Source organism: Pseudopodoces humilis, chromosome 1 (assembly GCF_049639895.1).
Source record: "Pseudopodoces humilis isolate 2021_Gansu_Grassland_sample_001 chromosome 1, ASM4963989v1, whole genome shotgun sequence".
Classification (NCBI taxonomy): Eukaryota; Metazoa; Chordata; class Aves; order Passeriformes; family Paridae; genus Pseudopodoces; species Pseudopodoces humilis.
In genome coordinates this window covers 683,831-711,509 of record NC_142200.1, presented here as the reverse complement: position 1 = coordinate 711,509, position 27,679 = coordinate 683,831, and the positions used below count along the sequence as shown (strand labels likewise).

Below are 27,679 nucleotides of genomic sequence, written 5' to 3'. Positions count from 1 at the left end.
TCCTATTGGCTCCTCTTACTGTCAATCAGCAATCCTTGCCTTCCCATTTGCTGGCGTTTGGCGGGAGAGGGAAGTTCGCTGTGTCCCTGTATCCCCGAATCCCGATCCCCATCCCCTGTTCCCGATCCCGATCCCCGATCTCTGTCCCCGATTCCCGATCCCCGGTTCCCGATCCCGGATCCTGCGGCCATGGAGCGGCAGCAGGAGCTGAAGGTGCTGCTGAAACGCTGGGAAGCGGAATTTCTGCGGGAACGGCAGCGGAAACCCAGCCAGGTGCTCCTGAGGGCGGGAATTTGTGAGGGGAAAGCTCTGAGGGGAATCCCTGGATTTGGGGGGAGGGGGAGGGGCTGGTTTGGGGGTCCTTGAGGTGGTTTAGGGGGTCCCTGGATTTGAGGGAGTCGGTTTTAAGGGGTCCTGGGTCTTTTTGGGGTGGTTTAGGGGGTCCCTGGGGTGGTTTTGGGGTACTGGGCAGGTTTTGGGGTGGTTTAGGGGGACCCTGGGGTAGTAGGGGTTTAATTTAGGGGTGTCCTGAGGGGATTTGGGGTGTCCCTGGATTTGTAGGGGTTAGTTTAGGAGCTCCTGGGGATTTTTGGGGTGTTCTTGGGGTGGTTTAGGGGGTCCTCGGTATTGTGGGATTGGTTATGGGGAGGATTTATGAGGATTTTGGGGTGTCCCTGGAATGGGGGAGCATTTTGGGGGGGTCTGTTGGGGTCTTTGGAGTTGTTTAGGGGGGCTTCTGGAATGGGGTGAGTTGATTTAGGGGGTCCTGGGGTTTTTTTTTTGAGGTGCTTTTGGGGTCTTTGGGGTGATTTAGGGGGTCCCTGGAATGGTGGGGATTGGTTTCAGGGGAGATTTATGGGGGTTTTGGGATGTCCCTGGAATTTTTGGGGTGCTTGGGGAGTATTGGGGGGATCAGGTCATGGAGAGCCTCGGGGGATCCTTGGAGAGGTTTTTTCCTGTTAATTTTTCCATAAAAAAAGCATCCAGGTGAGGCTTTTCCATAGGATTTTCCACCATAAAGCTGCTCCAACCCTGATTTTCTTTCAAAATAAACCCCAAATCAAAAAAACCCCACCCAAATCCCAAAAAAACCCCACCCAAATTCTTTCCCAGAAAATTGGGATAATTCCCAAAATTCATAATTTTATGGGATGTGTTTCCCTCACAGGCTGACATCGAGGAAGCTCCAGAGGAAACCCGGAGTGAGTTTTATTTTGGGAATTTTGGGATATTTGAGGTTCCTGGGTTTATAACATAATTTTTTTCCAAAAATTCCCAATTTTCCTTGGATTTTCTCCCGCAGAGCTCTACAAGGAGTACAAGATGCTGAAACAGCAGGGAAAAACATTGGATTCCTCAGGAAAAACGGGATCCCAGGAAATCCCAAATGTGGAGCAGGTCCTGAAAAACCCCCTTGGACTTCTGGTGTTTCCAAAATTTCTCCTTGATCCAAATTTTTTGGGAATTTTCCCTGAGTTTCCCTACTGTGGGCAAAGCCATGTTCATCACAATTGGTTTTAGGGGATTTTTTGGGAAAATTTGTGCTGGATAAGGAATATTTTTGGCTTAAGACCCCCCCAAAAATGGGAAAAAAAAAGGATTTGGGGTGGAAAACGGGATTTGGGGGCGTTTTCATCCCAAAATTTCCCATGGAATGATCAAATTCCATTGGTTTTCCATCTTTAGGATGAATCTGAGCTTGGTTTTGGGGCGATTTTGGGCTGGGATTGAGTGGATTTGGGAGATTCTGAGGGCTTGGGGCTGGGATTGAGCAAATCTGAGGGATTTTTGGGATTTAGGGTTGGGATTGAGAAGATTTGGGAGATTTTTGGGGGGATTTTGAGCTGAGATTGGGCAGATTTGGGGGATTTTGGGGTTTGGGGCTGGGATTGAGCAGATCTGGGGGATTTTTGGGAGTTTGGGTTGGGATTGAGCAGATTTAGGAGATTTTTGGGGGGATTTTGGGCTGAGATTGAGTGGATTTGGGAGATTTTGGGCTGAGATTGAGCTGATCTGGGGGATTTTTGGGGATTTTGGTGTCATTGCAGGTGGCGGATTCGGGATTTTGGGGCTCCCACCTGAACCGGGCACCAAAAATTCCCGGGAAAAGCCAGAGCAGGAGCGCCAGACCAGGAATTTCAGCAGAATTTTACGGGATGAAGCTCAAAGCCAAACTGGGAACGACTGGGAAGGTCAGAAATGGGGGGGAAAAAGGGGAAAGGCATTTTTTGTGGGGGTGTTTGGGGGATTTTTCAGCCCAAAATTTGGGTTATTCCTGAGGGAGAATCTCAAAATTAGGAATCCCAAAAATTGGAAACCCCCAAAAGTTGCAGAATCCCAAATGAGACACCTCAAAAATCAGGAACCTCAAACTGAGAGAGCTCAAAAATTTGAGTCCCCAAAATCAGAGACCCCAAAAGTCCAAGAATCCCAAAACTTGTGACCTCTAAATCAAAGACCCCAAAAACAGACGACCCCAAAATTTGGAGAACCCCAAAACCAAAAACCCCAAAAATCAGAAACCCCAAAAATCAGACATCCCAAAATGTGAGACCCCAAAAATTGGAGAATCCCAAACTCAGGGGCCCCCAAAAGTTGGGAGATCCCAAAATCAAAAAGCCCAAAATTAAGAATCCTAAATATTGGAGAATCCCAAAATCAGAGATCCTAAAAGCTGGCAAATCCCAAAATTAGGGACCCCAAAAATCAGCTACACCAAAGTCAAAGACCCCAAAATTAAAATCCCAAAAATTGGAACCCCAAAAGTTGGAGAATCCCAAAATCAGAGAATCCCAAAACCAGGAAACCCCTAAAAATTGGAGGCCCCAAAACTTGGATTCTCCAAAATCAGGGACCCCTAAAATCCAGGCCCTGTTGGATTTGGGATTTGGAATTCCATAGGAGAAAAAAAATCGGGATCTGACCCCTTGCTTTCCTCCAGGAGCCTCCTCTGACCCCTCGGAGGACCCCAAATCCCAGAAGAATCCCAAAAATTCCCCAATCCCAAAAAAACCCAGAGTGCGGAGCCGAAGCTTCACCAGCGGAGCCATCACAGAATGAAGGAAAATCCGAAAATCCTGAAAAATCCGGAGATTCCGAGGAATTTGAAGACCTCGTCCTTCCTCCCTTGGTGCCGGGATTGGGTCCCCTCAAGCTCCCGACGGGAATAAATCCCAGTTTTCCTTCCATTCCCGAAAAATTCCAGCAGCTGAAGCAGAGGGTGGCCCAAACTTTGGGATCGCTGGATCCCGGCTGGATCCAGAGATGCCAGGAATCCCCTAAAAAATGGGAATTCCCAGCTGGATCCGTGACGGAAAAAGAGGAAATCCAGCCCGAATCCATTGGGAATTCCGTGAGGAAAAGGCCCCGGGAAGGTGGAGGCACCGGGGAGGCTCCGGCCAAGCTCCGGAGGGGCCTCCAAGGATCTGATCCAGGAATTTTTGGGATGAGGCGAATCCAGAAGGAAAATGGGGATGAGGGAGAGTGGCCGGAATCCCAAAATGGAGCTGGGAAGGCACCGGAACGCTTGGAAAAAATCCTGGAAGAGGAGAAAAAACCCAAACCCACACGCAGAACCCGGTAATTCCCAGTTTTTCCTGTTTTTTCTGGGATTTTTTCCCAGTTTTTCCAAGATGGGAAGATTTGGGATTTGGAGAATCCCAAAATCAGGGAGTTCAGAATGAAAGACCCCAAAAATCAGAGCCTAAAAGTTGGAGAATTCCAAAATTTGGGACCTTCCCAAATGAAAGATCCTTAAAATTAAAGAATCCAAAATTTGCAGACCTCAAAAATCGGATCCCTCAAATTTAGGGAATCCCAAAAATTAGGGACCCTAAAAATTGTAGAATCCCAAAATTAGAGACCATCCCAAATCAAAAACCCCAAAGTTAAGGACCATAAAAATGGGGGTTTAGGGCAAAAAATGGGGAATTTGTCCTAAAAAAATTCAGATTTCCCCATAAAATTTGTCTGGAAAAAATGGGAATTTTTTTTCCCATAGAAATTTGGAATTTGTGCCAAAAAAAATCAGATTTTGTTTCCCATAAAAATGGGGAATTTGTGCCCAAAAAAAATGGGATTTCTTTTTCCATATCAAAATGGGAAATTTGTGCAAAAAAAAATCAGAATTTTTTTCCTCATAAAAACGGGGAATCTGTCCCAAAAAGTTGGGATTTCTTTTCCTCATAAAAATAGGATTTTACAGAATAAAGTCAGGAAATTTGTCTCAAAAAATAGTCTTTTCCTCATAAAAATGTGATTTTAGGGCATAAAAACGGGAAGAATCCCAAAATTCAAGATTCCATAAAATAAAACCAAAAATAAGGACCCCAAAATCAGAAAAATCCCAAAAACCTGAGAACCTCCAAAAATGGGAAACCCAAAATTCAGTTTTTTCCAGCTTTTCTAAGATTCCCTCTGGCTTTAATCCCTCTTTTCCCTCAGAGTCCAGCCCCGAAACGGCGGGAATTTCGTCCTCCTCAACCTGAAGAGAAAAACGTATTCCCGTGGAAACCTGAGGGGAAAATTCCTTCGGAAACGGGTAAAACCTTCCCAAGTTTTTTTTTTTGGCAATCCCCAGCCTTTTCCCCACTGGAATTCCTGGGTTTGGAATTTTTTTTTTTCCCCCAGATTTGGAAACAGAAATGGAGGAAAAAGTTCGGGGCCGGATCTGATCTTTGCTTCCGGTGTGGTGGGAAAGGCCACTGGGCCTCGGAATGCCCAGGTGAGGCCGGGGATTTTTTGGGATTTCTGAGGGGATTTTTTGGGATAAAACAGCAGGAAAAGGGTGAGGGGGCTTCTTTTCCATGGATTTTAGAGGGAATTGCCCATTTTGTGCACGCAGGGAAGGATTTGGGATCGTTCCAGGAGGAAATTCCGGAGGAGGAGGAGGAAGCGCTTCCCACTCTGGAAGAAGTGGCCCGAAGGACCAACGGCGTTTTTATGCCGGAGATTCCCGGTGAGACCAGGAATTATGGAATTCCTGCTTTTTCCCAGGGAAAGGGTGGGAAATGAAGGGAGGTTGGCCTCAAAAATTGGAATTTGGGGCTCTAAAAATGTGGGATTTGGGGCTTAAAACTGGAATTTTGGCCACAAAAATGCGATTTTTTTTTTTTTCTCCTAAAAGTATGAGTTTCTCCTAAAAAGGGGGTGGGTCTTAAAAACCAGGATTTGGGATCAAAAAATGTGGGATTTGGGCTTAAAAATGAGGACTTTTGGCGCTAAAAATCAGGGATTTGACACTAAAAATGAGGGTTTTGGCCTTAAAACTGTGATTCTTTTCCCTAAATTTGGGCGGGATTTATCCTAACAAGGAAGTGGATCCTAAAAATCAGGATTTGGGATCTGAAAATGTGGGATTTGGCCCCAAAAATGAAATTTAAGACCCTAAAAATGAGAATTTCTTTCAAAAAAATTTGGGTTGGATCCTAAAAATGAGGAGTTTTCCCACAAAATATGCAAGTTTAGATCCTAAAAATGGGATTTTTCTCCCCAAAAACTGAGGTTGGATCCTACAGATGTGGATTTTCCCTCAGAAGATGTGGGAGTTGTCCCTGAAAGTGACATTTTAGGGCCTAAAAATGGGATTTTTTTTCCCGCAAAGACCTGAAATTTTCCTCCTAAAATCCTGGTTTTTTCCCCTTTTCCCTCCAGATGGTGGCTCCAGTGCAGAAAATTCCCAGATCACCCCAAATTCCCAGGATTTCCTTCAGCCGGAATTCTCCCCCCCATCCCCTCCTCCACCCCCTGTGGATCCCCTTTACCCCCCAAACCCCGACGGGACAATCCCAGGTAAATCCCAGAGCAAACCCATGGAAAAATCACAGAATAAAAAACATGGGAAAAAAAATCCACATTCCCACCTCCTGAATCCCACAGATCCTCCAGAAGAAGTCCTGGAAACTCTGAGAATTTTGGGATATGATTCCTTCCGGCCTGGCCAGGCCGAAGCCATCATGAGGGTCCTTTCCGGTTAGATTTTCCTGCCCTTTTTCCAGTCTATTTTTTCCTATCCTTTTTCCCATTTTTTTTCCTGCCTTTTTTTTCCATCTCTTTTTCCCCTCCATTTTTCCTACTTTTTTTCCTGCCATTTTCCTTTCCATTTTTCCCATCCTTTTTGCTGCTTTTTCCCTCAGTTTTTCCCACCCTTTCCCCCTCAGTTTTCCCGCCCTTTTCCCCTCAGGTTTTCCTGCCCTTTTTCCCACCATTTCCCTCTCCATTTTTCCCACTCTTCTTGCTGCTTTTTCCCCTCAGTTTTCCCTCCCTTGTTCCCTCCATTTTTCCCACCCTTTTCCCTCAGTTTTCCCACTCTTTTCCCCTCAGTTTTTCCCACCTTTTTCCCTCAGTTTTCCCACCCTTTTCCCCTCAGATTTTACCGCGCTTTTCCCTTACATTTTTCCCACCCTTTTTCCCACCATTTTCCTCTCCATTTTTCCCACCCTTTTTGCTGCTTTTTCCTTCAGTTTTTTCCCCCGCTTTTCCCCTCAGGTTTTCCCGCCCTTTTTTCCCCTCAGTTTTTCCCCACCTTTTCCCCTCAGTTTTTCCCCCCGCTTTTCCCCTCAGGTTTTCCTGCCCTTTTTCCCACCATTTCCCTCTCCATTTTCCCCACTCTTTTTGCTGCTTTTTCCCTCAGTTTTTCCCACCCTTTTCCTCTCAGTTTTTCCCACCCTTTTCCCCTCAGTTTTTCCCACCCTTTTCCCCTCAGTTTTTCCCACCCTTTTTTCCCTCAGTTTTTCCCCCCCTTTTCCCCCCAGGTTTTCCCGCCCTTTTCCCACCATTTTCCTCTCCATTTTTCCCACCCTTTTTGCTGCTTTTTCCCTCAGTTTTCCCACCCTTTTCCCCTCAGGTTTTCCTTCTCTTTTTCCCTCAGTTTTCCTCCCCTTTTCCCTCACCCAGCTTCCCAAAATTCCCTCTTTTTCCCAGGAATCTCCACGCTGGTGGTGTTATCCACAGGGATGGGCAAATCCCTGTGCTACCAACTTCCCGCTTTTCTCTACCACCGACATTCCGGCAGCGTCTCCCTGGTCATTTCCCCTCTCGTATCCCTCATGGACGATCAGGTATTTCCATAATTCCCGCTTTTTCCCCATTCTGCTGGAAGATCCCAGCAAAAAACCCCGGAATATTCCCAATCCCAGGTTTCCGGCCTCCCCTCAGCCCTCAAAGCCGTCTGCATCCATTCCAACCTCTCCCAGTCCCAGCGGGAAGCAGCCATGGAAAAAGTGAGTAAAATTCCCCATTTTCCACCTTTAGGATTGCAGAAATCCGGGATAATCCCAATTTTCCACCAGGTCAGGAGCGGCAAAGCCCAAATCCTGCTGCTTTCCCCGGAATCTCTGGTGGGATCGGGATCTTTTTCCCCTTTTTTCCGGGATTTCCCTCCCGTGGCTTTCGCCTGCCTGGATGAGGCTCACTGCGTCTCCCAATGGTCCCACAACTTCCGGCCCGCTTACCTCCGGATCTGCAAGGTGGGAAAACCTGGAAAAACCTTGGAAAAATCCCAAAAAAAGAAGCGGGAAAACCCCTCAAATCCTGCTTTTTTTCCCCCCGGAATTCCAGGTTCTCCGGGAGCGCTTTGGCGTCCGATGCTTCCTGGGCCTCACGGCCACGGCTACGGCGGCCACGGCTCGGGACGTGGCCCAACATTTGGGAATTCCTCCGGAAAACGGGATCGGGATCCGTGCCGCCGGAATTCCCGAAAACCTGCGGCTCTCCGTGTCCATGGATTCCGACCGGGATCAGGTGGGGTCGGATTTGAGATCGTTCCAGAGTGGTTTCTTTTTTCTGGGATTTTTAAGGGGAAAATCTCCATTTTTAGGGCCTAAAAATTCAATTTTTTGGGATCAACCACACGTTTTCTGAAGGAAAAATTCCATTTTTAGGGTCTAAACTTTTATTTTTGGGAATAATCGTCATTTTTTGGGAAAATTAGGGAAAACCTGTGTTTTTGAGGGAAAATCCACATTTTTAAGAGGTAAACTTCACTTTCGAGGGAAAAAAAATATCCCATTTTTTGGGAAAAATTCCTCATTTTTTTCCCCTAAAACCCCATTTTTATGAGGAAAAAAAATCCCAATTTTTTGGCAAAAATTCCCCATTTTTTTTCCCAAAAATCCCATTTTATGGGAAAAAAACCTCCAATTTTTTTGCCCAAATTCCCCATATTTTCTGCCCTAAAACCCATTTTTATGGGAAAAAAAAATCCCAATCTTTTAGGATCAATTCTCCATTCTAATGGGATAAAAAAATCCCAATTTTTTTGGCCCAAACTCACAATTTTTTGGACCTAAAACTCACTTTTATAGGAAAAAAAATCCAAATTTTCTGGGACAAATTCCCCATTTGTACAGAAAAAAAAAATCTGAATTTTTTAGGATAAATTCCCCATTTTTGTGGGAAAAAAAATCCCAATTTTTTGGAACAAATTCCCCATTTTTATATGAAAAAAATCCCAGTTTTTTTGGCCCAAATTCCCCATTTTTTCCCTAAAATCCCATTTTTATGAGGAAAAAAATCCCAATTTTTTAGGACCAATTCCCTATTTTTATATGAGAAAAATGCCAGTTTTTGGGACCAATTCCCCATTTTTGTGGGAAAAAAAATCCCAGTTTTTTGGCACAAATTCCCTTTTTTATACGAAAAAAAATTCTGATTTTTTTGGGACAAATTCTCCATTTTTATATGAAAAAATTCCCAGTTTTTTGGGACAAATGCCATATTTTTCTGCCCTAAAACCCCATTTTTATGGGAAAAAAAGATTGAATTTTTTGGCATAAATTCCCCATTTTTACAGAAAAAAAAATCCTGCTTTTTTGGAACCAATTCCCCATTTTTATACCGAAAAAAATCCCATTTTTTTGGCCCAAATTCCCCATTTTTTCCCTAAAATCCTATTTTTATAGGAAAAAAAAATCCCAATTTTTTAGGACCAGTTCCCCATTTTTATATGAGAAAAATCCTGATTTTTGGGGACAAATTCCCCATTTTTATATGAAAAAATTCCCAATTCTTTGGCACAATTCCCCCATTTTTATGGGAAAAAAAAAGTTGAATTTTTTGGGACAAATTCCCCATTTTTATATGAAAAAATTCCCAATTTTTTGGCACAATTCCCCCATTTTTATGGGAAAAAAATCCCAATTTTTTGGGACCAATTCCCCATTTTTATACCGAAAAAATCCCATTTTTTTAGCCCACATTCCCCATTTTTTTCCATTTTCATGGGACAAAAACTCCGGATTTTCCCGTTCCGATCCCGTTTCCCGTTCCCAGGCGCTGCTGCGGCTGCTCCGAGGGCGGAATTTCGGCTCCGCGGATTCCGCCATCGTTTACTGCACGCGCCGGGAAGAGAGCGAGCGGCTGGCGGCGCTGATCCGCCGGGAATTCCCGGGAATTCCGCCCCCGCGACACCCGGAAAACACCGGGAAAAAACAAAGGAAAGGTGGGAAAAATCCAGGCTGGGATTGCGATGAAATTCCGGTTTGGGAATCGGGGAAATTGAGGAGTAAAATGGGAAAAATATGGGGGGAAAATCTGGGAAAATGGAAGGAAAATGGGGGGATTTCAAGGGAATTTGGGGGGAAAATTGGGAATTAAAGGAGATTTCTGGGATTTGGGGTAAAAATGGGGAGATTTGGAGGAAATTTTTAGGATTTGGAGGAAATTTGGAGGGAAAAGGGAAAAATCTGGGAGAGAATTGGGAATTTGAGGAGTAAAATGGGAAAATTTGGGGAGAAAATTGGGAAATTTTGGAAAAATTGAAGGAAAATGGGGCATTTGAAGGAAATATGGGGAAAAATTTGGAATGAAAGGGAATTTCTGGGATTTGGGGTAAAAATGGGGAGATCTGGGGGGAAAAGGGAAAAATCTGGGAGAAATTTGGGGATTTTGAGGCAAAAAATGGGGAGAAAATGGGAAAATTTAGGGAAAATGGGATTTGAGGGAAATTTGGGGAAAAAATTGGGAATGAAAGGGAATTTCTGGGATTTGGGTTAAAAATGTGATTTAAAGGAAATTTGGGGTAAAAATGGGGAGGTTTGGAGGAAATTTCTGGGATTTGGAGGAAATTCAGGAAAAATCTGGGAGGAAATTTGGGGAAATGGGGAATTTGAGGAACCAAATGGGAAAAATTTGGGAGAAAATTGGGAAATTTTGGGAAAATTTAAGGAAAATGGAGAGATTTCAAGGAAATTTGGGGGGAAAATTGGGAATTAAAGGGAATTTCTGGGATTTGGGGTGAAAAGGGAAATTTGGAGGAAATTTCTGGGATTTGTAGGAAATTTGGAGGGAAAAGGGAAAAATCTGGGAGAAAAGTGGGAATTTGGGGGGGAAATCTGGGGGGAGTTGGAGGGAAATGGGGAATTTGAGGCATAAAATGGGAAAAATGTGGGAAAAACTGAGGAATTCTGGAAGGATTTGGGGGAAAAACGGAAAAATTTAAGAAAGTCTGCACAAAAATTTGGGGAATTTGAGGCATAAATGGGAAAAATCGGGGAATTCTGGGAAAATGTGAGGAAAAATGGGGGAATTTTGGGAAAAATTTTGAGGGAAACCAGGAGAACTTTGGGGAAAAATGAGGAATTTTGGGAAAATTCACAAAAAGCGTTGGAATTCTGTGTTTTGCTTAGGGAAAAATCAGGAATTTTGGGTCTCGGCCGCGTACCACGCCGGGTTGGCGCCCCGGGAACGGCGGAAAATCCAACGGGATTTCATGGAAAACCGGATCCGGGTCCTTTGTGCCACCATTTCCTTCGGGATGGGGTTGGATAAATCCGATATCCGGGGAATTATTCATTACAACATTCCCGGGAATCTGGAGAGCTACGTGCAGGAAATCGGGAGAGCCGGAAGGGACGGAAATCCCGCCCGGTGCCACCTGTTCCTGGAGCCACAGGTGGGAATTCTGGGGGGAAAATGGGGAATTCTGGGGGAAAATGGGGAATTCTGGGGGGAAATGGGGAATTCTGGGGGGAAATGGGGAATTCTGGGGGAAAATGATGGAATTCTGGGGGAAAATGGAGGATTCTGGGAAAAAAATGGGGGTTCTGTGAAAAAAATGGGGAATTTTGAGAAAATTTGAGGAAAAAATTGGGGAATTCTGGGAAAATTTGAGGAAAAAATAGGGAAATTTGGGGGAGAAAATTGGGGAATTCTGGGAAAAATGGGGGATTCTGGGAAAAAATGAGGGATTCTGGGGGGAAATGGAGGATTCTGGGAAAAAAAAGGGGAATTTTGAGAGAATTTGAGGAAAAAATTGGGGAATTCTGGGAAAATTTAAGAAAAAATTCGGGAATTTTTGGGGAAATTTGGGGGAAAAATTTGGGAATTTTTTGGGAAATTATTTGGGGTAAAAATTGGGGAATTCTGGGAAAACTTGTGGAAAAAATAGGGAAATTTTGGGCAGAAAATTGGGGAATTCTGGGGAAATCTAAGGAAAAAAATTGGGGAATTCTGGGAAAATTTAAGGGGGAAATAGAGGAATTCTGGGAGATTTTGGGAAAAACTGGGGAATTATGGAAAATTTAAGGAAAAAATTGGGGAATTCTGGGAGAATTTGGGGAAGGAAATATGGGAAAATTTGGACAAAATTGGGGAATTCTAGGAAAAATTTATGGAAAAGATTGGGGAATTCTTGGAAATTGGGAGAACTGAGATTTCAAGAAGAACTGGGGAGTTTGAGGCATAAATGGGAAAAATAGAAATTTGCAGAGAAATTGGGGAATTCTGGAAAAGTCCAGGGAAATGAGGGAATTTCAAGGAAATTTGGGGAATTGAGAGGGAAATATGGGAATTCTGGAAAAATTTGGGGGTTCTAGGAAACATTTGGGGGAAAAAATTGGGGAATAAGTGTGAAAACTTGGGAAAAATGAGGGGATTTCAAGGAAATTTGGGGAATTCAGGAAAAAAAATTTGAAAATTCTGGAAAAATTGGGAGGAAATTTGTTTTGGGGAGAATTTTGAGGGATTTGGTCCAAATTTTGGGGAAGAAATTCCCAAAATGTTGATTTTTCCATTAATTTCCTCTTTTCCCCCCCCCCAGGGCCAGGATCTTCTGGAATTACGCCGCCACATCCATGAGAATTCCGTGGATTTTTTGGCTGTCAAGATCTTGATCCAAAGGGTTTTTGCTCCTTGTAAATGCTTGGAAATCCATGGAAAAAACCAGGAAAACTCCAAGGTTTGAATCCCATTAAACACGACAAAAAAAGTGGGAATTTCAAATGAAGGAAATGTTGGAATTCTGAAGATTTTTTTTCCCCACAGGAAACCCCGGAATTCCCAAAAAATCCCCGGATCTGCCGCGGCCACGAGCGCTGCATCCCCATCCAGGAATTGGTGGAAACCTTGGATCTTCGGGAAGAGGGTGAAAAATTGGGAATCAACTCCTAAAATTCCAGTCCCAGATCCCCAAAATCCAATTTTTTCCAAATTTTTTCCCACCTGGCTCCCAAATTCCCTTGAAATTCCTCCATTTTCTGCAATTTCTTCCCAAATTTTTCCGCAAGTTTCCCAAAATTCCCCAATTTTTTCTTAAATTTTCAGGGAATTTCCCAAATACTCAAAATTTTCTTGAGATTTTCCAGTTTCTCCCCCAATTTCCCCAAACTTTTCCAATTTTATTCCTCAAAATCCCCTTATTTTCCTTTCAATCTCCCCATTTTTCCCAAATTTTCCCAGAATTCTCCAATTTTTGCCCCAAACCTTCCCAAAATTCCCCAATTTTTCCCGTATTTTCCCAGATTTCCTTAATTTTTATCCCAAATTCTCCCAGAATTCCCCATTTTTTCCTAAATATGCCAATTTTTCCTAAATTTTTCCAGAATTCCAGAATTTTTTTAGAATACCCCAATTTTCCAACAACTAAGATTTTCCCCAACTTTCCCAGGATTCTTCCATTTTTTTCCAAATATTTCCAGAATTTCCCAATTCTTTCCCAAATCTTTTCAAAATTTCTTTTCAATTTTCCCCAATTTTTTCCCAAATCCCATCATTTTTTCCATTTTTTCCCCAAACTCCTCCGGTTTTTCCCCACATTTCTCCCATTTCCCCCATTTTTCCACAATTTTTCCCCAATTTTCCCAAATTGTTTTCCCAAATCCCCCATTTTTTCCCAAGTTCCCCTAATTTTCCCCAAATCCCTTCATTTTTTCCAATTTCGCCCAAATTCCCCCCAAATCTCTTCAATTTCTCCCCAGTTTTCCCAAGTTCTCTTCCCAAATCCCCCATTTTTTAAGCATTCCCCATTTTTTCCCAAATTCCCCCAATTTCCCCCAAATCCCTTCATTTTTATCCCATTTTCCTCATTTTTTCCAATTTTTCCCAATTTTCCCCCAAATCTCCCCAGTTTCTCCCCAATTTTCCCAAATTCTTTTCCCAAATCCCCCCATTTTCCCCCAAATTCCACCAATTTTTTCCCAAATCCCTTCATTTTCCACAATTTTCCCCAATTCTCCCCAATTTTCCCAAATTCTTTTGCCCAATTCCCCAACTTTTCCAGAATTCCCATTTTTTTTGCAAATTCCCCCAATTTTTTCCCAAATCCCTTCATTTTTTCCCCAATTTCTCCTCAATTTTCCCAAATTCTTTTGCCAAATTCCCCAATTTTTCCAGAATTCCCCATTTTCCCCCCAAATTTCCCCCAATTTTTCCCAAATCCCTTCATTTTCCCCGGTTTTTCCCCAATTTCTGCCCAATCTTCCCAAATTTTCCCAATTTCTCTTCCCAAATCCCCCAAATCTCCCAAATTCCCTCCAAATCTCCCAAATTCCCCTAAATTTCTCCAAAATCTCCCCAATTTTCCCAAATTCTTTTGCCAAATTCTCCAACTTTTCCAGAATTCCCCATTTTTTTCACAAATTCCCCCAATTTTTCCCCAAATCCCCTTGTTTTCCCCAATTTTCCGCCGAATCTCCCAAATTATCCGCAAATCTCCGCAATTTCTTCCCAATTTTCCCAAATTCTCTTCCCAAATCCCCCCATCTTTCCCCAAATTCCCCCAAATTTTTCCCAAATCCCTTCATTTTCCCCAATTTCCCCCCAAATTTTCCCCAAATCTCCACAATTCTCCCAAATTTTCCCAAATTCTCTTCCCAGATCCCCAAATTTTTCCCAGATTTCCCCAGAATTCCCACTTTTCCCGCAGGGATCGAGACCCTCCTGTGCCTCCTGGAGCTCCATCCCAAGAAATTCCTGGAGCTTTTGCCCTCGGTCCGTTCCCGCTGCCGGATCCGATTTCCCGGGAATTCCGGGGCGGCGCTCCGGGAAGCGGCGCGGGGGTGAGAATTCCCGGAATTCCCGGAATTCCCGGGGGTTTTGGGGCAGGAAACGGGGGAAAATTGGGGGATTCTGCGAAATTTTGGGAGAATTTGGGGGAAAATCCGGTGGGAATTGGGGGGAAATCGGGAAATTTGGGGAGAAATGGGAAAAATGGGGGAATTCTGGGAAAAATTGGGAATTCTGGGAAAAAAATTGGGGGAAAATTGTGGAATTCTGGGAAAATTTTATGGTGAAAATGGAGGAATTCTGGAAAAATCTGGGAAAAATTGAGGAATTCTGGGAAAAGTTGGAGTAAAAATTGGGGAATTATGGGAAATTTGGGGAAAATTGGGGAATTCTGGGAAAATTTGGGAAAACTTGAGGAATTTGGGGTAAAAATTGGGGAGTTCAGGGAAATTTGGGTAAAAATTGGGGAATTCTGGGCAAAATTGGAGTTAAAATTGGGGAATTCTGGGAAAAGTTGGGAAAAAAGAGGAATTTTGGGAAAATTTTATGGTGAAAATTGAGGAATTCTGGGAAAATTTGGGAAAACTTGAGGAATTTGGGGTAAAAATTGGGGAGTTCTGGGAGAATTTGGGGTAAAAATTGGGGAATTTGGGAAAATTTATGGTAAAAATTGAGGAATCCTGGAAAAATTTGGGATCAAAATTGGGGAGTTCTGGGAAAATTTGGGGTGAAGATTGAGGAATTCTGTGGAAATTTGGGAAAAAACAGAAATTCTGGGAAAATTTGTGAGAAAAAACAGGGAATTCTGAGAAAATTTGGAAAAACTTGAGGAATTTGGGGTAAAAATTGAGGAATTCTGGGAAAATTTGGGAAAAAATTGGGGAATTCCAGGAGAATTTGGGGTAAAAATGGTGGAATTCTGGAAAAATTGGGGAATTCTGGGGAAAGTGGGGGTAAAAATTGGGGAATTCTGGGAAAAATTGGGGAAAAATTTGGGGATTTGGAGAAAAATTGGGGAAAAATTTGGGGATTTGGAGAAAAAAATGGGAAATCCATGGGGAAAATTGGGAATTGTGGAAAACTGGGGAATTCTGGAAGATGGTGGGGGAAAAAAAATGGGAATTTTGGAAAACTTGGGGAAGGAATTGTGGGGAAAATGGGGGGAAATCAGGAGAAATTTGGGGAAAAATGGGAAAATCCTGGAGATTTTGATGGAATTTTGGGATTTTCCCGATCCAGGTGCCCCCCCTTGGGATTTCTCCTGGCTCGGGATCCCTCTGGAAGTTTGGGAATTTCGGGATGCCTGGAATTCGACGCCGTGGCCCTGAGCGATTCCGTGGGCTGGGAATTCCAGAGGCTCCGCCAGAGCCTCAGGAGGATCCCCTGGGAATCCCGGAAAGGTGAGGCCGGGAATGCTGGGAATCCAGCGGGAAAAATTCCGGGAATTCTGTGGGAAAAGTTCTGGGAATTCTGGGAATCCAGCGGGAAAAATTCCAGGAATTCTGTGGGAAAAGTTCTGGGAATTCTGGGAATCCAGCGGGAAAAATTCCAGGAATTCTGTGGGAAAAGTCCTGGGAATTCTGGGAATCCAGCGGGAAAAATTTGCAGGAATTCTGGGAGGATCTGATGGGAATTTTGTGGGAATTTGGCTGGAAAAATAATGGAATTCTGTGGGAATCCAGTGGGGTAAAATTCTGGGAATCCAGCAGGAAAAATTCCAGGAATTCTGTGGGAAAGGTTCTGGGAATTCTGGGAATCCAGCGGGAAAAATTCCAGGAATTCTGTGGGAAAGGTTCTGGGAATTCTGGGAATCCAGCAGGAAAAATTTGTGGGAATTCTGGGGGGGATCTGGCGGGAATTTTGTGGGAATTTTTCCCCCAACTTTTCCCAGAATTCCCCAATTTTCCCAGAATTCCCCAATTTTCCCAGAATTCCCCAATTTTAACTCCAAATTTTCCCAGAATTCCTGGTTTTTTCCTGATTTTTTCCCAGATTTCCCCAATTTTCCTCAAATTTTCCCAGAATTCCCCATTTTTTACTCCAACTTTTCCCAGAATTTCCCAATTTTAACTCCAAATTTTCCCAGAATTCCCCAATTTTCCCCAGAACTCCCCGATTTTTACCCCAAAGTTTTCCAGAATTCCTCAAGTTTTCCCAAATTTCTCCAGAATTCTGTGGGAATCCTGTGGGAAAAGATCTGGGAATTCCATGGGAATCCAGTGGGAAAGGAATTTCTGGAATTTCGTGCAAATCCAACCAGAAAAAATCTGGAATTTTTGTGGGGAAAAATCCGGGAATTCTGTGGGAATTCTGGAGGAATCCAATGGGAAAGGTCCCGGGAATTCAGGGGAAATCCAGCAGGAAAAATTCTGGGAATTCCATGGGAATCCAGCAGGAATTCTGGGGGAATTCTCTGAGAAAGGCTCCGAGAATTCCAGGAATTCAGTGGGAAAAATTCTGGGAATTCTGGGAAAAATCCCAGAAATTCCCCGGGAATTCCAACAACTCCAACTCCAAATCCCAGCAGGAAAAAACTCCGGGATCCAGGTGGAATTCCAGGAATTCTCCTTCTTCTTCCGAGCCTACGGAGACCTGGATTCCCGGGAATTGGATTCCGTCTGTGAATTCCTGCATTCCCGAGTGCTCTCCCGGGAAAAGTCGGAGCTGCGGCGGCTCCAGCGCTGCTTCCGGGCCTTCCAGAGGTGAGGAATTCCCAAAATTCCATGGAAAATCCACCCCAAAATTCCATGGAAAATCCACCCCAAAATTCCATGAAAATCTCCCCAAAATTCCATGAAAATCTCCCCAAAATTCCATGAAAATCTCCCCAAAATTCCATGAAAATCTCCCCAAAAATCCATGGGAAAATCTCCCAAAAAATTCCTTGAAAACATCCTCAAAATTCCATGGAAAATCCTCCCAAAATGCCATAGAAAATATCCCCAAAATTCCACAAAAAATCCCCCCAAAATTCCATGGAAAATCTTCCCAAAAATCCCTTTGGAAGATCCCAAAAATTCCTTGGAAAAGCCCCAAAAATTCCCCAGGAAGTCCTAAAAATTTTGTTGGGAAATCTTTAAAATTCTTTGGAAAATTCCATGGAAAAATCCTCAAAATTCCTCAGAAATTCTTTGGAAAAGCCCCAAAAATTTCCCAGAAAACCCTAAAAAAAAAAAAATTATTGGGAAATTCCTGAAATTCTTTGGAAAAAATCTTGGGGAATTCCATGGAAAATCACCCCCAAAATTCCTTTGAAAAATCCACCCCAAAATTCCATGAAAAACCCCCCCAAATCCCTTGGAAAATCCTCCCAAAATGCCATGGAAAATCTTCCCAAAAATCCCATTGGAAAATCCCAAAAATTCCTTGGGAAAGCCCCAAAAATTCCCCAGGAAGTCCTAAAAAATTTATTGGGAAATTCCTAAAATTGTTTGGAAAAAATCTTGGGGAATTCCATGGAAATTCCCCCCCAAATTCCATTAAAATCTCCCCAAAATTCTATGGAAAATCCCCCCAAAAATCCCTTTGGAATCCCCAAAATTCCTGAGAAATTCCTTGGAAAAGCCCCAAAAATTACCCAGAAAATCCTAAAAAAAAAATTTATTGGGAATTCTTTAAAATTCTTTGGAAAATTTCTTGGAAAATTCTTTGGAAAATCCCTAAAAATAAATAAATTTAAAAAAAAAAAAAAATCCTTGCAAATTCCCAAAATCTTTTAAAAAAATACTTGGAAAATTCCCAGAATTTGATGGAAAATTTCAAAGATTTCTTGGAAAATCACAAAAAATTCCTTGGAAAATCCTCAAAATTCTTTGGAAAATCCCAAACAATTTTGGAATAATCTCCAAAAATTCCTTTAAAAAAATCCTTAAAATTCCATTAAAAAATCCCAAAATTTCCTAGAAAATTCCCAAAATCCTGAGCCTCCGGATTTCTTAAGGAACTTTGGGGATTTTCCAAAGAAATTTTGGGATTTTCCAATGGAATTTTGGGATTTTCCGTTGGAATTTTGGGATTTTCCGTTGGAATTTTGGGATTTTCCGTTGGAATTTTGGGGTTTTCTGATGGAATTTTGGGATTTTCCGTTGGAATTTTGGGGATTTCCAATGGAATTTCGGGGTTTTCCAATGGAATTTTGGGATTTTCCGTTGGAATTTTGGGATTTTCCGATGGAATTTTGGGGTTTTCCAAGGAATTTGGGGGATTTTCTAAGGAATTTTGGGATTTCCCGATGGATTTTTAGGATTTTCTGAGGAATTTGGGGGTTTTCCCAAGGAATTTTGGGATTTCTTAAGGAATTTTGGGGATTTTTCCAAGGAATTTTGGGGTTTTTCCAAGGAATTTTGGGGTTTTTCCAAGGAATTTTGGGATTTCTTAAATAATTTTGGAGATTTTCCAAGGTATTTTGGGATTTCCCAATGGATTTTTGGGGTTTTCTGAGGAATTTTGAGATTTTCCAAGGAATTTTGAGGCTTTTCCAAGGAATTTTGGGATTTCTTAAAGAATTTTGGGGATTTTTTAAGGAATTTTGGGGATTTCCTAAGGAATTTGGGGGGTTTTCCGAGGAATTTTTGGGATTTCCCAAGGAATTTTCGTATTTCTTAAGGAATTTGGGGATTTCCTGAAGGAATTTTGGGGATTTTCCAAGGAATTTTGGGGTTTTCTGACGCAAATTCCTGGGGAAAAACCCCAAAATTCCTTGGAAAGTCCCCAAAATTCCTGGGGAAAAACCCCAAAATTCCTGGGGAAAATCCCCAAAATTCCTTGGAAAAACCCCAAAATTCCGTGGAAAATCCCCAAAATTCCGTGGAAAATCCCCAAAATTCCTTGGAAAAACCCCAAAATTCCTTGGAAAATCCCCAAAATTCCGTGGAAAATCCCCAAAATTCCTTGGAAAATCCCCAAAATTCCTTGGAAAATCCCCAAAATTCTTTAAGAAATCCCAAAATTCCTTGGAAAATCCCCAAAATTCCTTAAGAAATCCCCAAATTCCTGGGAAATTCCCAAATTCCAGCGTGGCGATCCCGAGCTGCGTTCCCGAGCCTCCGGAAGAGGCGGAGCTGGAGCAGAATTCCCGACTCCGGGAGCTGATCCGGGAATATTTCCAGAGGGATCCGACGGAATCCGAGGAGGAGGAGGAGGAAAAAAATCCGGGAATTCCAGCGGTGAGTGGGAATTCCAGGAAAAATCCGGGAATTTGGGGAAAATCTGGGAAAATTTGGGGATCTGGGGGAATATTTGGGAGGAAAATTAAGGAATTCTGGGAAAATTTGGGAAAATTTTGGGGGTTTAAGGGGGAAAAAATTGGGATTTTGGGGAAAAATGGGGAATTTTGGGGAAATATCTGAAAATTTGGGGGGAAAATGGGAGATTTTAGGAAAATCTGGGGGAAATTGGGAATTTTGGGAAAATTTTGAGGGTGTCAAGGGGAAAAATTGGGATTTGGGGGAAAAATTTGGAAAAATGGATTTGGGGGAAAATTGGGGAATTTTAGAAAATCTGGGAAAAAATGGAAAATTTGGGGGATTGGAAGGAAATTTGGGGAAAAATGAGGGAGTTGGGGGGGAAATGGGAAAAATTTGGGAAAAATGGGGAATTTTGGGGAAAATCTGAAAATTTGGAGGGAAAATGGGAAATTTTAGGAAAATCTCGGTGAAAATTGGGAATTTTGGGAAAATTTGGGAAATTTTGGGGGAAAAAATTTGGATTTTGGAAGAAATGGGAAAATTTGGGGAAAATGGGGAATTTGGGGGGAAAAAACTGAAAATTTGAGGGGGAAAATTGGAGAATTTTAGGGAAATCTGGGAAAAAAATTGGGAATTTTGGAGAATTTGGAGAAAAAAGGGGGATTGGAAGGAAATTTGGGGAGAATTGGGGGAAAATCAGGGAATTCTGGGAAAATTCGGGAAAATTCTGGAGGCTTAAGGGGAAAAATCAGGGAATTTTTGAGAAAAGTGGGGGAAAATTGGAGAAAATGGGGGATTTGGGGGAAAAATTGAAAATCTGAGGGGGAAAATTGGGGAATTTGGGGAAAATTTGGGAAAATTTTGGGGGTTTTAGGTGAAAAAATGGGGAAAATTTGGAAAAAATGGGGATTTGGGGGAAAAATTGGGGATTTTAAGGGATATTTGGGACAAGATTGGGGAATTTTGGAATAATGTGGGGATGTTTAGGGGGAAAAATCATGGAATTTTGGGAAAATCTGGGGAAAACTTGGGAAAAATGTGGGATTTGGGGGGAAATTGGGGAATTTTAGGAAAATCTGGGGGGAAAATGGGGAATTTTGGGAAAATTTTGGGGCTTAAGGTGAAAAAAATTGGGAAGAATGGGGAAAATTTGGAAAATCTGGGGAAAAAAAGGGGGAAAAATTGGGGAATTTTAAGAAAATCTGGGGAAAAATTGGGGAATTTTGGAAAAATTTGGGGAAGTTTTGGGGAAAATCAGAATTTTGGGGAAAATGGGAAAAAATTTGGGAAAAATGGGGGATTTGGGGGAAAAATCGGAAAATTTTGGAGGGAAAATTGGGAAATTTTAGGGAAATCTGGGGGAAAAAATGGGGAATTTTGGGAAAATTTTGATGCTTCAAGGGGAAAAAATTGGGATTTGGGGGAAAAAATTTGGAAAAATGGGGGATTTGGGGGAAAAATCTGAAAATTTGAGGGGGAAAATTGGGGAATTTGGGGAAAATTTGGGAAAATTTTGGGGTTTAAGGGGAAAAAATTGGGAAAAAATGGGGAAAATTTGGAAAATCTGGGGGAAAAGGGGAAAAATTGGGGAAATTTAAGAAAATCTGGGAAAAATTTGGGGAAGTTTTGGGGAAAAATCAGAATTTTGGGAAAAATGGGAAAAAATTTGGAAAAATGGGGGATTTGGAGGAAAAATTGGAAAATTTTTGTGGGAAAATTGGGGAAATTTAGGGAAATCTGGGGGAAAAACCAGGGAATTTTGGGAAAATTGAGGGAAAAAATGGGGAATTCTGGAAAAATCTGGGAAAAATGGGGGATTTGAGAGAAAAAAATGAGGAATTTCAGGGAAGTTTGGGGATTTCTGGATGAGAATTCCTGATTTTCCTTTGGCTGAAGGATCAGGAAGAAGAAATCCGAGCCGAGATCCGGAAATTCCTCGCGGCGTATCCGGACGAGGAATTTTCGGGAAGAGCCGTGGCCAGGATTTTCCATGGAATTGGTGAGGGGTCATTCCCAGAAATCCAATCCCAGATTTCCCAATCCCAGATTCCCAAAAATCTAATCCCAAATTCCCCATCCCAGATTCCCAAAAAATCACAAATCCAAAAAAATCCCATCCTGAATTCCCAAAAAATTCCCCAAAAAATTCCAAAAAAAATTCCCAAAAATTCCCAAAAAAATTCCCAAAAATCCAATCCCAGATTCCCAGAATCCCAGATATCCAATCCCAGATTCCCAAAAATCCAATCCCAAATTCCCAAAAAAATTCCCAAAAATTCCAATTCCAGATTCCCAAAATCCCAAATTCCCAATCCCAGATTCCCAAAAAAACCCAAATCAAAAAAATCCCATCCTGAATTCCCAAAAATTCCCAAAAAAAATCCCAAAAATTCCCCAAAAAATTCCCAAAAATCCAATCCCAGATTCCCAAATTCCCAAAAATCCAATCCCAGATTCCCAAAAATCCAATCCCAGATTCCCAAATTCCCAAAAATCCAATCCAAGATTCCCAAAAATCCAATCCAAGAGTCCCAAATTCCCAATCCCAGATTCCCAAAAAATCACAGATCAAAAAAATCCCATCCTGAATTCCCAAAAAAATTCCCAAAAATTCCAAAAAAAATTCCCAAAAATTCCCAAAAAAATTCCCAAAAATCCAATCCCAAATTCCCAAATTCCCAAAATCCAGTCCAAGATTTCCAAAAATCCAGTCCAAGATTTCCAAAAATCCAATCCCAGATTCCCAAAAATCCAATCCCAGATTCCCAAAATCCCAAAATCCAGTCCAAGATTTCCAAAAATCCAATCCCAGATTCCCAAAAATCCAATCCCAGATTCCCAAAATCCCAAATTCCCAATCCCAGATTCCCAAAAAATCACAAATCCAAAAAAATCCCATCCTGAATTCCCAAAGAATTCCCAAAGAATTCCCAAAAAAATTCCCAGAAAAATTCCCAAAAATCCAATCCCAGATTCCCAAAATTCCAAATTTCCCAATCCCAGATTCCCAAAAATCCAATCCCAGATTCCCAAATTCCCAAAAATCCAATCCCAGATTCCCAAAATTCCAAATTTCCCAATCCCAGATTCCCAAAAATCCAATCCCAGATTCCCAAAATCCCAAATTCCCAATCCCAGATTCCCAAAAAAATCACAAATCCAAAAAAATCCCATCCTGAATTCCCAAAGAATTCCCAAAAAAATTCCCAAAAATCCAATCCCAGATTCCCAAATTCCCAAAAATCCAATCCAAGATTCCCAAAAATCCAATCCAAGAGTCCCAAATTCCCAATCCCAGATTCCCAAAAAATCACAAATCCAAAAAAATCCCATCCTGAATTCCCAAAAATTCCCAAAAAAATTCCCAAAAAAATTCCCAGAAAAATTCCCAAAACTCCAATTCCAGATTCCCAAAATCCCAAATTCCCAATCCCAGATTCCCAAAATATCACAAATCCAAAAAAATCCCATCCTGAATTCCCAAAGAATTCCCAAAAAAATTCCCAAAAAAATTCCCAAAAATCCAATCCCAAATTCCCAAAAAAATTCCCAAAAAAATTCCCAAAAATCCAATCCCAGATTCCCAAAATCCCAAATTCCCAATCCCAGATTCCCAAAAAATCACAAATCCAAAAAAATCCCATCCTGAATTCCCAAAAAATTCCAAAAAAAATTCCAAAAAAAATTCCCAAAAAAATTCCCAAAAATCCAATCCCAGATTCCCAAAATCCCAAATTTCCAATCCCAGATTCCCAAAAAAATCCCATCCTGAATTCCCAAAAATTCCCAAAAAAATTCCCAAAAATTCCCAAAAAAATTCCCAAAAATCCAATCCCAGATTCCCAAATTCCCAAAAATCCAATCCCAGATTCCCAAAATTCCAAATTTCCCAATCCCAGATTCCCAAAATTCCAAATTTCCCAATCCCAAATTCCCAAAAATCCAATCCCAAATTCCCAAATTCCCAAAAATCCAATCCCAGATTCCCAGAATCCCAGATATCCAATCCCAGATTCCCAAAAATCCAATCCCAGATTCCCAAATTTCCCAATCCCAGATTCCCAAAAAAATCACAAATCCAAAAAAATCCCAACCTGAATTCCTAAAAAACTCCCCAAAAAATTCCAAAATTCCCAATTCCAGATTCCCAAATTCCCAAAAAAATCACAAATGAAAAAAAAATCTGATCCTGGATTCCCAAAAATTCCCAGAAAAATTCCCAAAAATCCAATCCCAGATTCCCAAAATTCCAATCCCAAATTCCCAAATTCCCAAAAATCCAATCCCAGATTCCCAAAATCCCAAATTCCCAATCCCAGATTCCCAAAAAAATCCCATCCTGAATTCCCAAAAATTCCCATCCTGAATTCCCAAAAATTCCCAAAAAAATTCCCAGAAAAATTCCCAAAAATTCAAAAAAAAATTCCCAAAAATCCAATCCCAAATTCCCAAAAAAATTCCCAGAAAAATTCCCAAAAATCCAATCCCAGATTCCCAAAATCCCAAAAATCCAATCCCAGATTCCCAAATTCCCAAAAATCCAATCCCAGATTCCCAAAATTCCAAATTTCCCAATCCCAAATTCCCAAAAATCCAATCCCAAATTCCCAAAATCCCCAAAAATCCAATCCCAGATTCCCAAATTCCCCAAATCCCCAAAATTCCAGTCCAGGATTCCCAAAAATTCCCCCCAAATTTTCCCAAATTCCCAAATTCCACGCGGAATTTTCGGATTTTATCGGGATTTTTGGGGAATTTGGGGAGTTTTGGGGTTTCTTGGGGATTTGGGGGATTTTTTGGGAATTTTGGGAATCTGGGATTGGATTTTTTGGGGATTTGGGGATTTTTTTGGGGGGATTTGGGGATTTTTGGGAATTTGGGGATTTTTGGGATCGAATTTTTGGGGGGATTTGGGGAATTTTGGGATTGGATTTTTTGGGAATTCGGGGATTTTTTGGGAATTTTTGGGATTGGGAATTTTTGGGAATTTTGGGATTTTTGGGATCGAATTTTTGGGGGAATTTGGGGATTTTTGGGATCGGATTTTTTTGGGAATTTGGGAATTTTGGGATTTTTGGGGAATTTGGGGATTTTTTGATTTTTGGGGAATTTGGGAATTTTGGGATTGGATTTTTTGGGAATTTCGGGGGGATTGTGTTTTTTGGAATTTGGGAATTTGGGGATTTTTGGGATCGGATTTTTGGGGGGATTTGGGGATTTTTTGGGATTTTTTGGGAATTTGGGGAGTTTTGGGATTGGAATTTTGGGGGAATTTGGGGATTTTTTGGGAGTTTTGGGATTTTTGGGATTGGATTTTTTGGGGAATTTGGGGATTTTTTGGGGGATTTGGGGATTTTTGGGGAATTTGGGGAATTTTTGGGAATTTGGGGATTTTTGGGATCGAATTTTTGGGGGAATTTTGGGATTTTGGGATTGGATTTTCTGAGAATTTTGGGATTGGATTTTTTTTTTGGAATTTGGGGATTTTTGGGATTGGATTTTTTGGGAATTCGGGGATTTTTGGGGGATTTTTGGGATTGGGAATTTTTGGGAATTTGGGGATTTTTTGGGATTGGATTTTTTGGGAATTTGGGGATTTTTGGGAATCGAATTTTTTGGGGGAATTTGGGAATTTTGGGATTGGATTTTTTGGGAGTTTAGGGGGGATTGTGTTTTTTGGAATTTGGGAATTTTGGGATTTTTGGGATCGGATTTTTGGGGGGATTTGGGGATTTTTTGGGAATTTGGGGATTTTTGGGATTGGAATTTTGGGGGGAATTTGGAGATTTTTTGGGGAATTTTGGGATTTTTGGGATTGGATTTTTTGGGAATTTGGGGATTTTTGGGATTGGATTTTTTGGGAATTTGGGGATTTTTGGGATTGGATTTTTTTAGGAATTTGGGGATTTTTTGGGGATTTTTGGGATTGGACTTTTTGGGGATTTGGGGATTTTTTGGGAATTTGGGGATTTTTAGGATTCTTGGGGAATTTGGGGAGTTTTGGGAATGGATTTTTGGGGGATTTTTGGGGGGAATTTGGGAATTTTCGGAGGGAATTTTGGGATTTTGGGATTGGATTTTTGGGGGGATTTGGGGATTTTTTGGGATTTTTTGGGAATTTGGGGAGTTTTGGGATTGGATTTTTGGGGGGAATTTGGGGATTTTGGGGATTGGATTTTTTGGGGATTTTTGGGGGATTTGGGGAATTTTGGGATTGGGAATTTTTGGGAATTTGGGGGATTTTTGGGATCGGATTTTTTGGGAATTTGGGGGGATTGGGTTTTTTTGGAATTTGGGGATTTGGGGGTTTTTTTGGGATTTTTGGGAATCTGGGATTGGATTTTTTGGGAATTTGGAGGTTTTTGGGGCATTCAGGGATTTTTTGGGATTGGTTTTTTTTTTGGAATTTGGCGATTTTTGGGATTGGGTTTTTTGGGAATTCTGGGATTGGATTTTTTGGGGGATTTGGGGATTTTTTGGGAATTTGGGGATTTTTGGGATTCTTGGGGAATTTGGGGAGTTTTGGATTTTTGGGGAATTTGGGGAGTTTTGGGAATGGATTTTTGGGGGGAATTTGGGGATTTTTGGGATTGGATTTTTTGGGAATTTTGGGATTTTTTGGGATTGGATTTTTTGGGAATTTTGGGATTTTTTGGGATTGGGTTTTTTTGGGAATTTGGGGATTTTTGGGGGGAATTTGGGGTATCTGGGATTGGATTTTTTGGGAATTTGGGGGTTTTTTGGGAATTTGGGGATTTTTTGGGATTTTTGGGTTGGAGTTTTTGGGAATTTGGGGATTTTGGGGATTGGATTTTTTGGGAATTTGGGATCCCAATCCCGGATTTTTCCCCTCAGGCTCTCCCCGCTTCCCAGCCCGGATTTTCGGGCGGGATCGGCGCTTCTGGAGGAGGCTCCTCCCGCTGGAATTCCGGAGCCTTTCCCGCTTGGCTTCCCAGGAAATCCTGGCCTCCAGGTGAGGGAAAAACCGGGAAAACCTCGGGAAAAACCTCTGGAAAACCTCTGGAAAACCTCGGGAATTTCAGCGATTTTATCGGGATTTTATTGGGATTTTATTTCTGGAATGAATAAAGGAACGGGAAAAATTCCTGGGATTGGAGCTTGGAGTTGTTTTCCTTAAAAAAAATTGGGAAAGATCTTGAAAAAATGGGGAAAATGCTAAAAAATTGGGAAAAATCATTAAAAGAACTGGGAAAAAATCATTTAAAAAATCGGGAAAAATCGTTTAAAAAGTGGGAAAATCCTTTAAAAAATGGGGAAAATCTAAAAAAAAAAAAAATGGGAAAAGTCCTAAAAAAACCAGGAAAAATTGTAAAAAGAAATGGGGAAGTCCTTAAAAAAAATGGGGAAAATGCTGGAAAAATGGAAAAATCCTAAAAAAAAAGGGAAAAGTCCTAAAAAAACTGGGAGAAGTCGTAAAAAAAAATTGGGAAAAATCCTTAAAACAAAATTGGGAAAAATCTTTGAAAAATGAGAAAAATCTAAAAAAAAAAAAAGTGGGAAAAGTCCTAAAAAACCAGGAAAAATCATAGGAAAAAAATGGGAAAAATCCTGAAAAAAAGTTGGGAAAAATAATTTAAAAAATTGGGAAAATCCTTAAAAAAAAATGGGAAAATTCTTAAAAAATGGGAAAGATCCTAAAAAAACCCAGGGAAAATTGTAGAAAAAAGAAAGGGAAAATCTTTTAAAAAAATAGGAAAAATCCTGAGAAAAAGTTGGGAAAATGCTAAAAAAAATGGGGGAAATCTATAAAAAATTGGGAAAATCCTAAAAAAAAAAAAAATGGAAGAGCCCTAAAAAACCTGGGAGGAATCCTAAAAAAAATGAGAAAAATCTTTGAAAAATGGGAAAAATCTAAAAAAAAATGGGAAAAAATCCTTAAAAAAATGGGAAAAAATCCTTAAAAAAATGGGAAAAAATCCTTAAAAAAATGGGAAAAATCCTTAAAAAAAATGGGGAAAATCCTTAAAAAATGGGAAAAATCTAAAAAAAAAAATCTATTAAAAAATGGGGGAAATTCAAAAAAAATGGGGAAAATCCTGAAAGAAAAAAATGGGAAAAATCCTGAAAAAAAGTTGGGAAAAATGCTAAAAAAAATTGGGAAAATCCTGAAAAAAATTGGGAAAAATAATTTAAAAAATTGGGAAAATCCTTAAAAAAAAATGTGAAAAATTCTTAAAAAGTGGGAAAAATCCTAAAAAAAACCCAGTAAAAATTGTAAAAAAAAAAGGGAAAATTCTTAAAAAAAATGGGGA

The 27,679-nt window shown here is 41.0% G+C and overlaps 1 protein-coding gene across 1 annotated transcript; it reads left to right on the top strand.

The window, feature by feature from the left end:
- Positions 1-151: 151 nt before the first annotated feature.
- On the top strand, positions 152-26,518 carry RECQL4 (RecQ like helicase 4). The gene is made up of 24 exons (XM_088058331.1): positions 152-273; positions 1,169-1,202; positions 1,304-1,398; positions 2,049-2,192; positions 2,942-3,579; positions 4,444-4,540; positions 4,630-4,723; positions 4,844-4,957; positions 5,653-5,790; positions 5,878-5,970; positions 6,922-7,058; positions 7,137-7,220; positions 7,290-7,466; positions 7,558-7,740; positions 9,271-9,439; positions 10,626-10,891; positions 12,038-12,175; positions 12,262-12,361; positions 14,141-14,273; positions 15,460-15,620; positions 16,745-16,922; positions 19,235-19,385; positions 21,303-21,405; positions 26,262-26,518. The coding sequence occupies exons 1-24, from the start codon at positions 190-192 to the stop codon at positions 26,381-26,383; spliced, it is 3,633 nt and encodes a 1,210-aa protein (XP_087914457.1). The 5' UTR covers positions 152-189; the 3' UTR covers positions 26,384-26,518.
- The last annotated feature ends 1,161 nt before the right edge of the window (positions 26,519-27,679 follow it).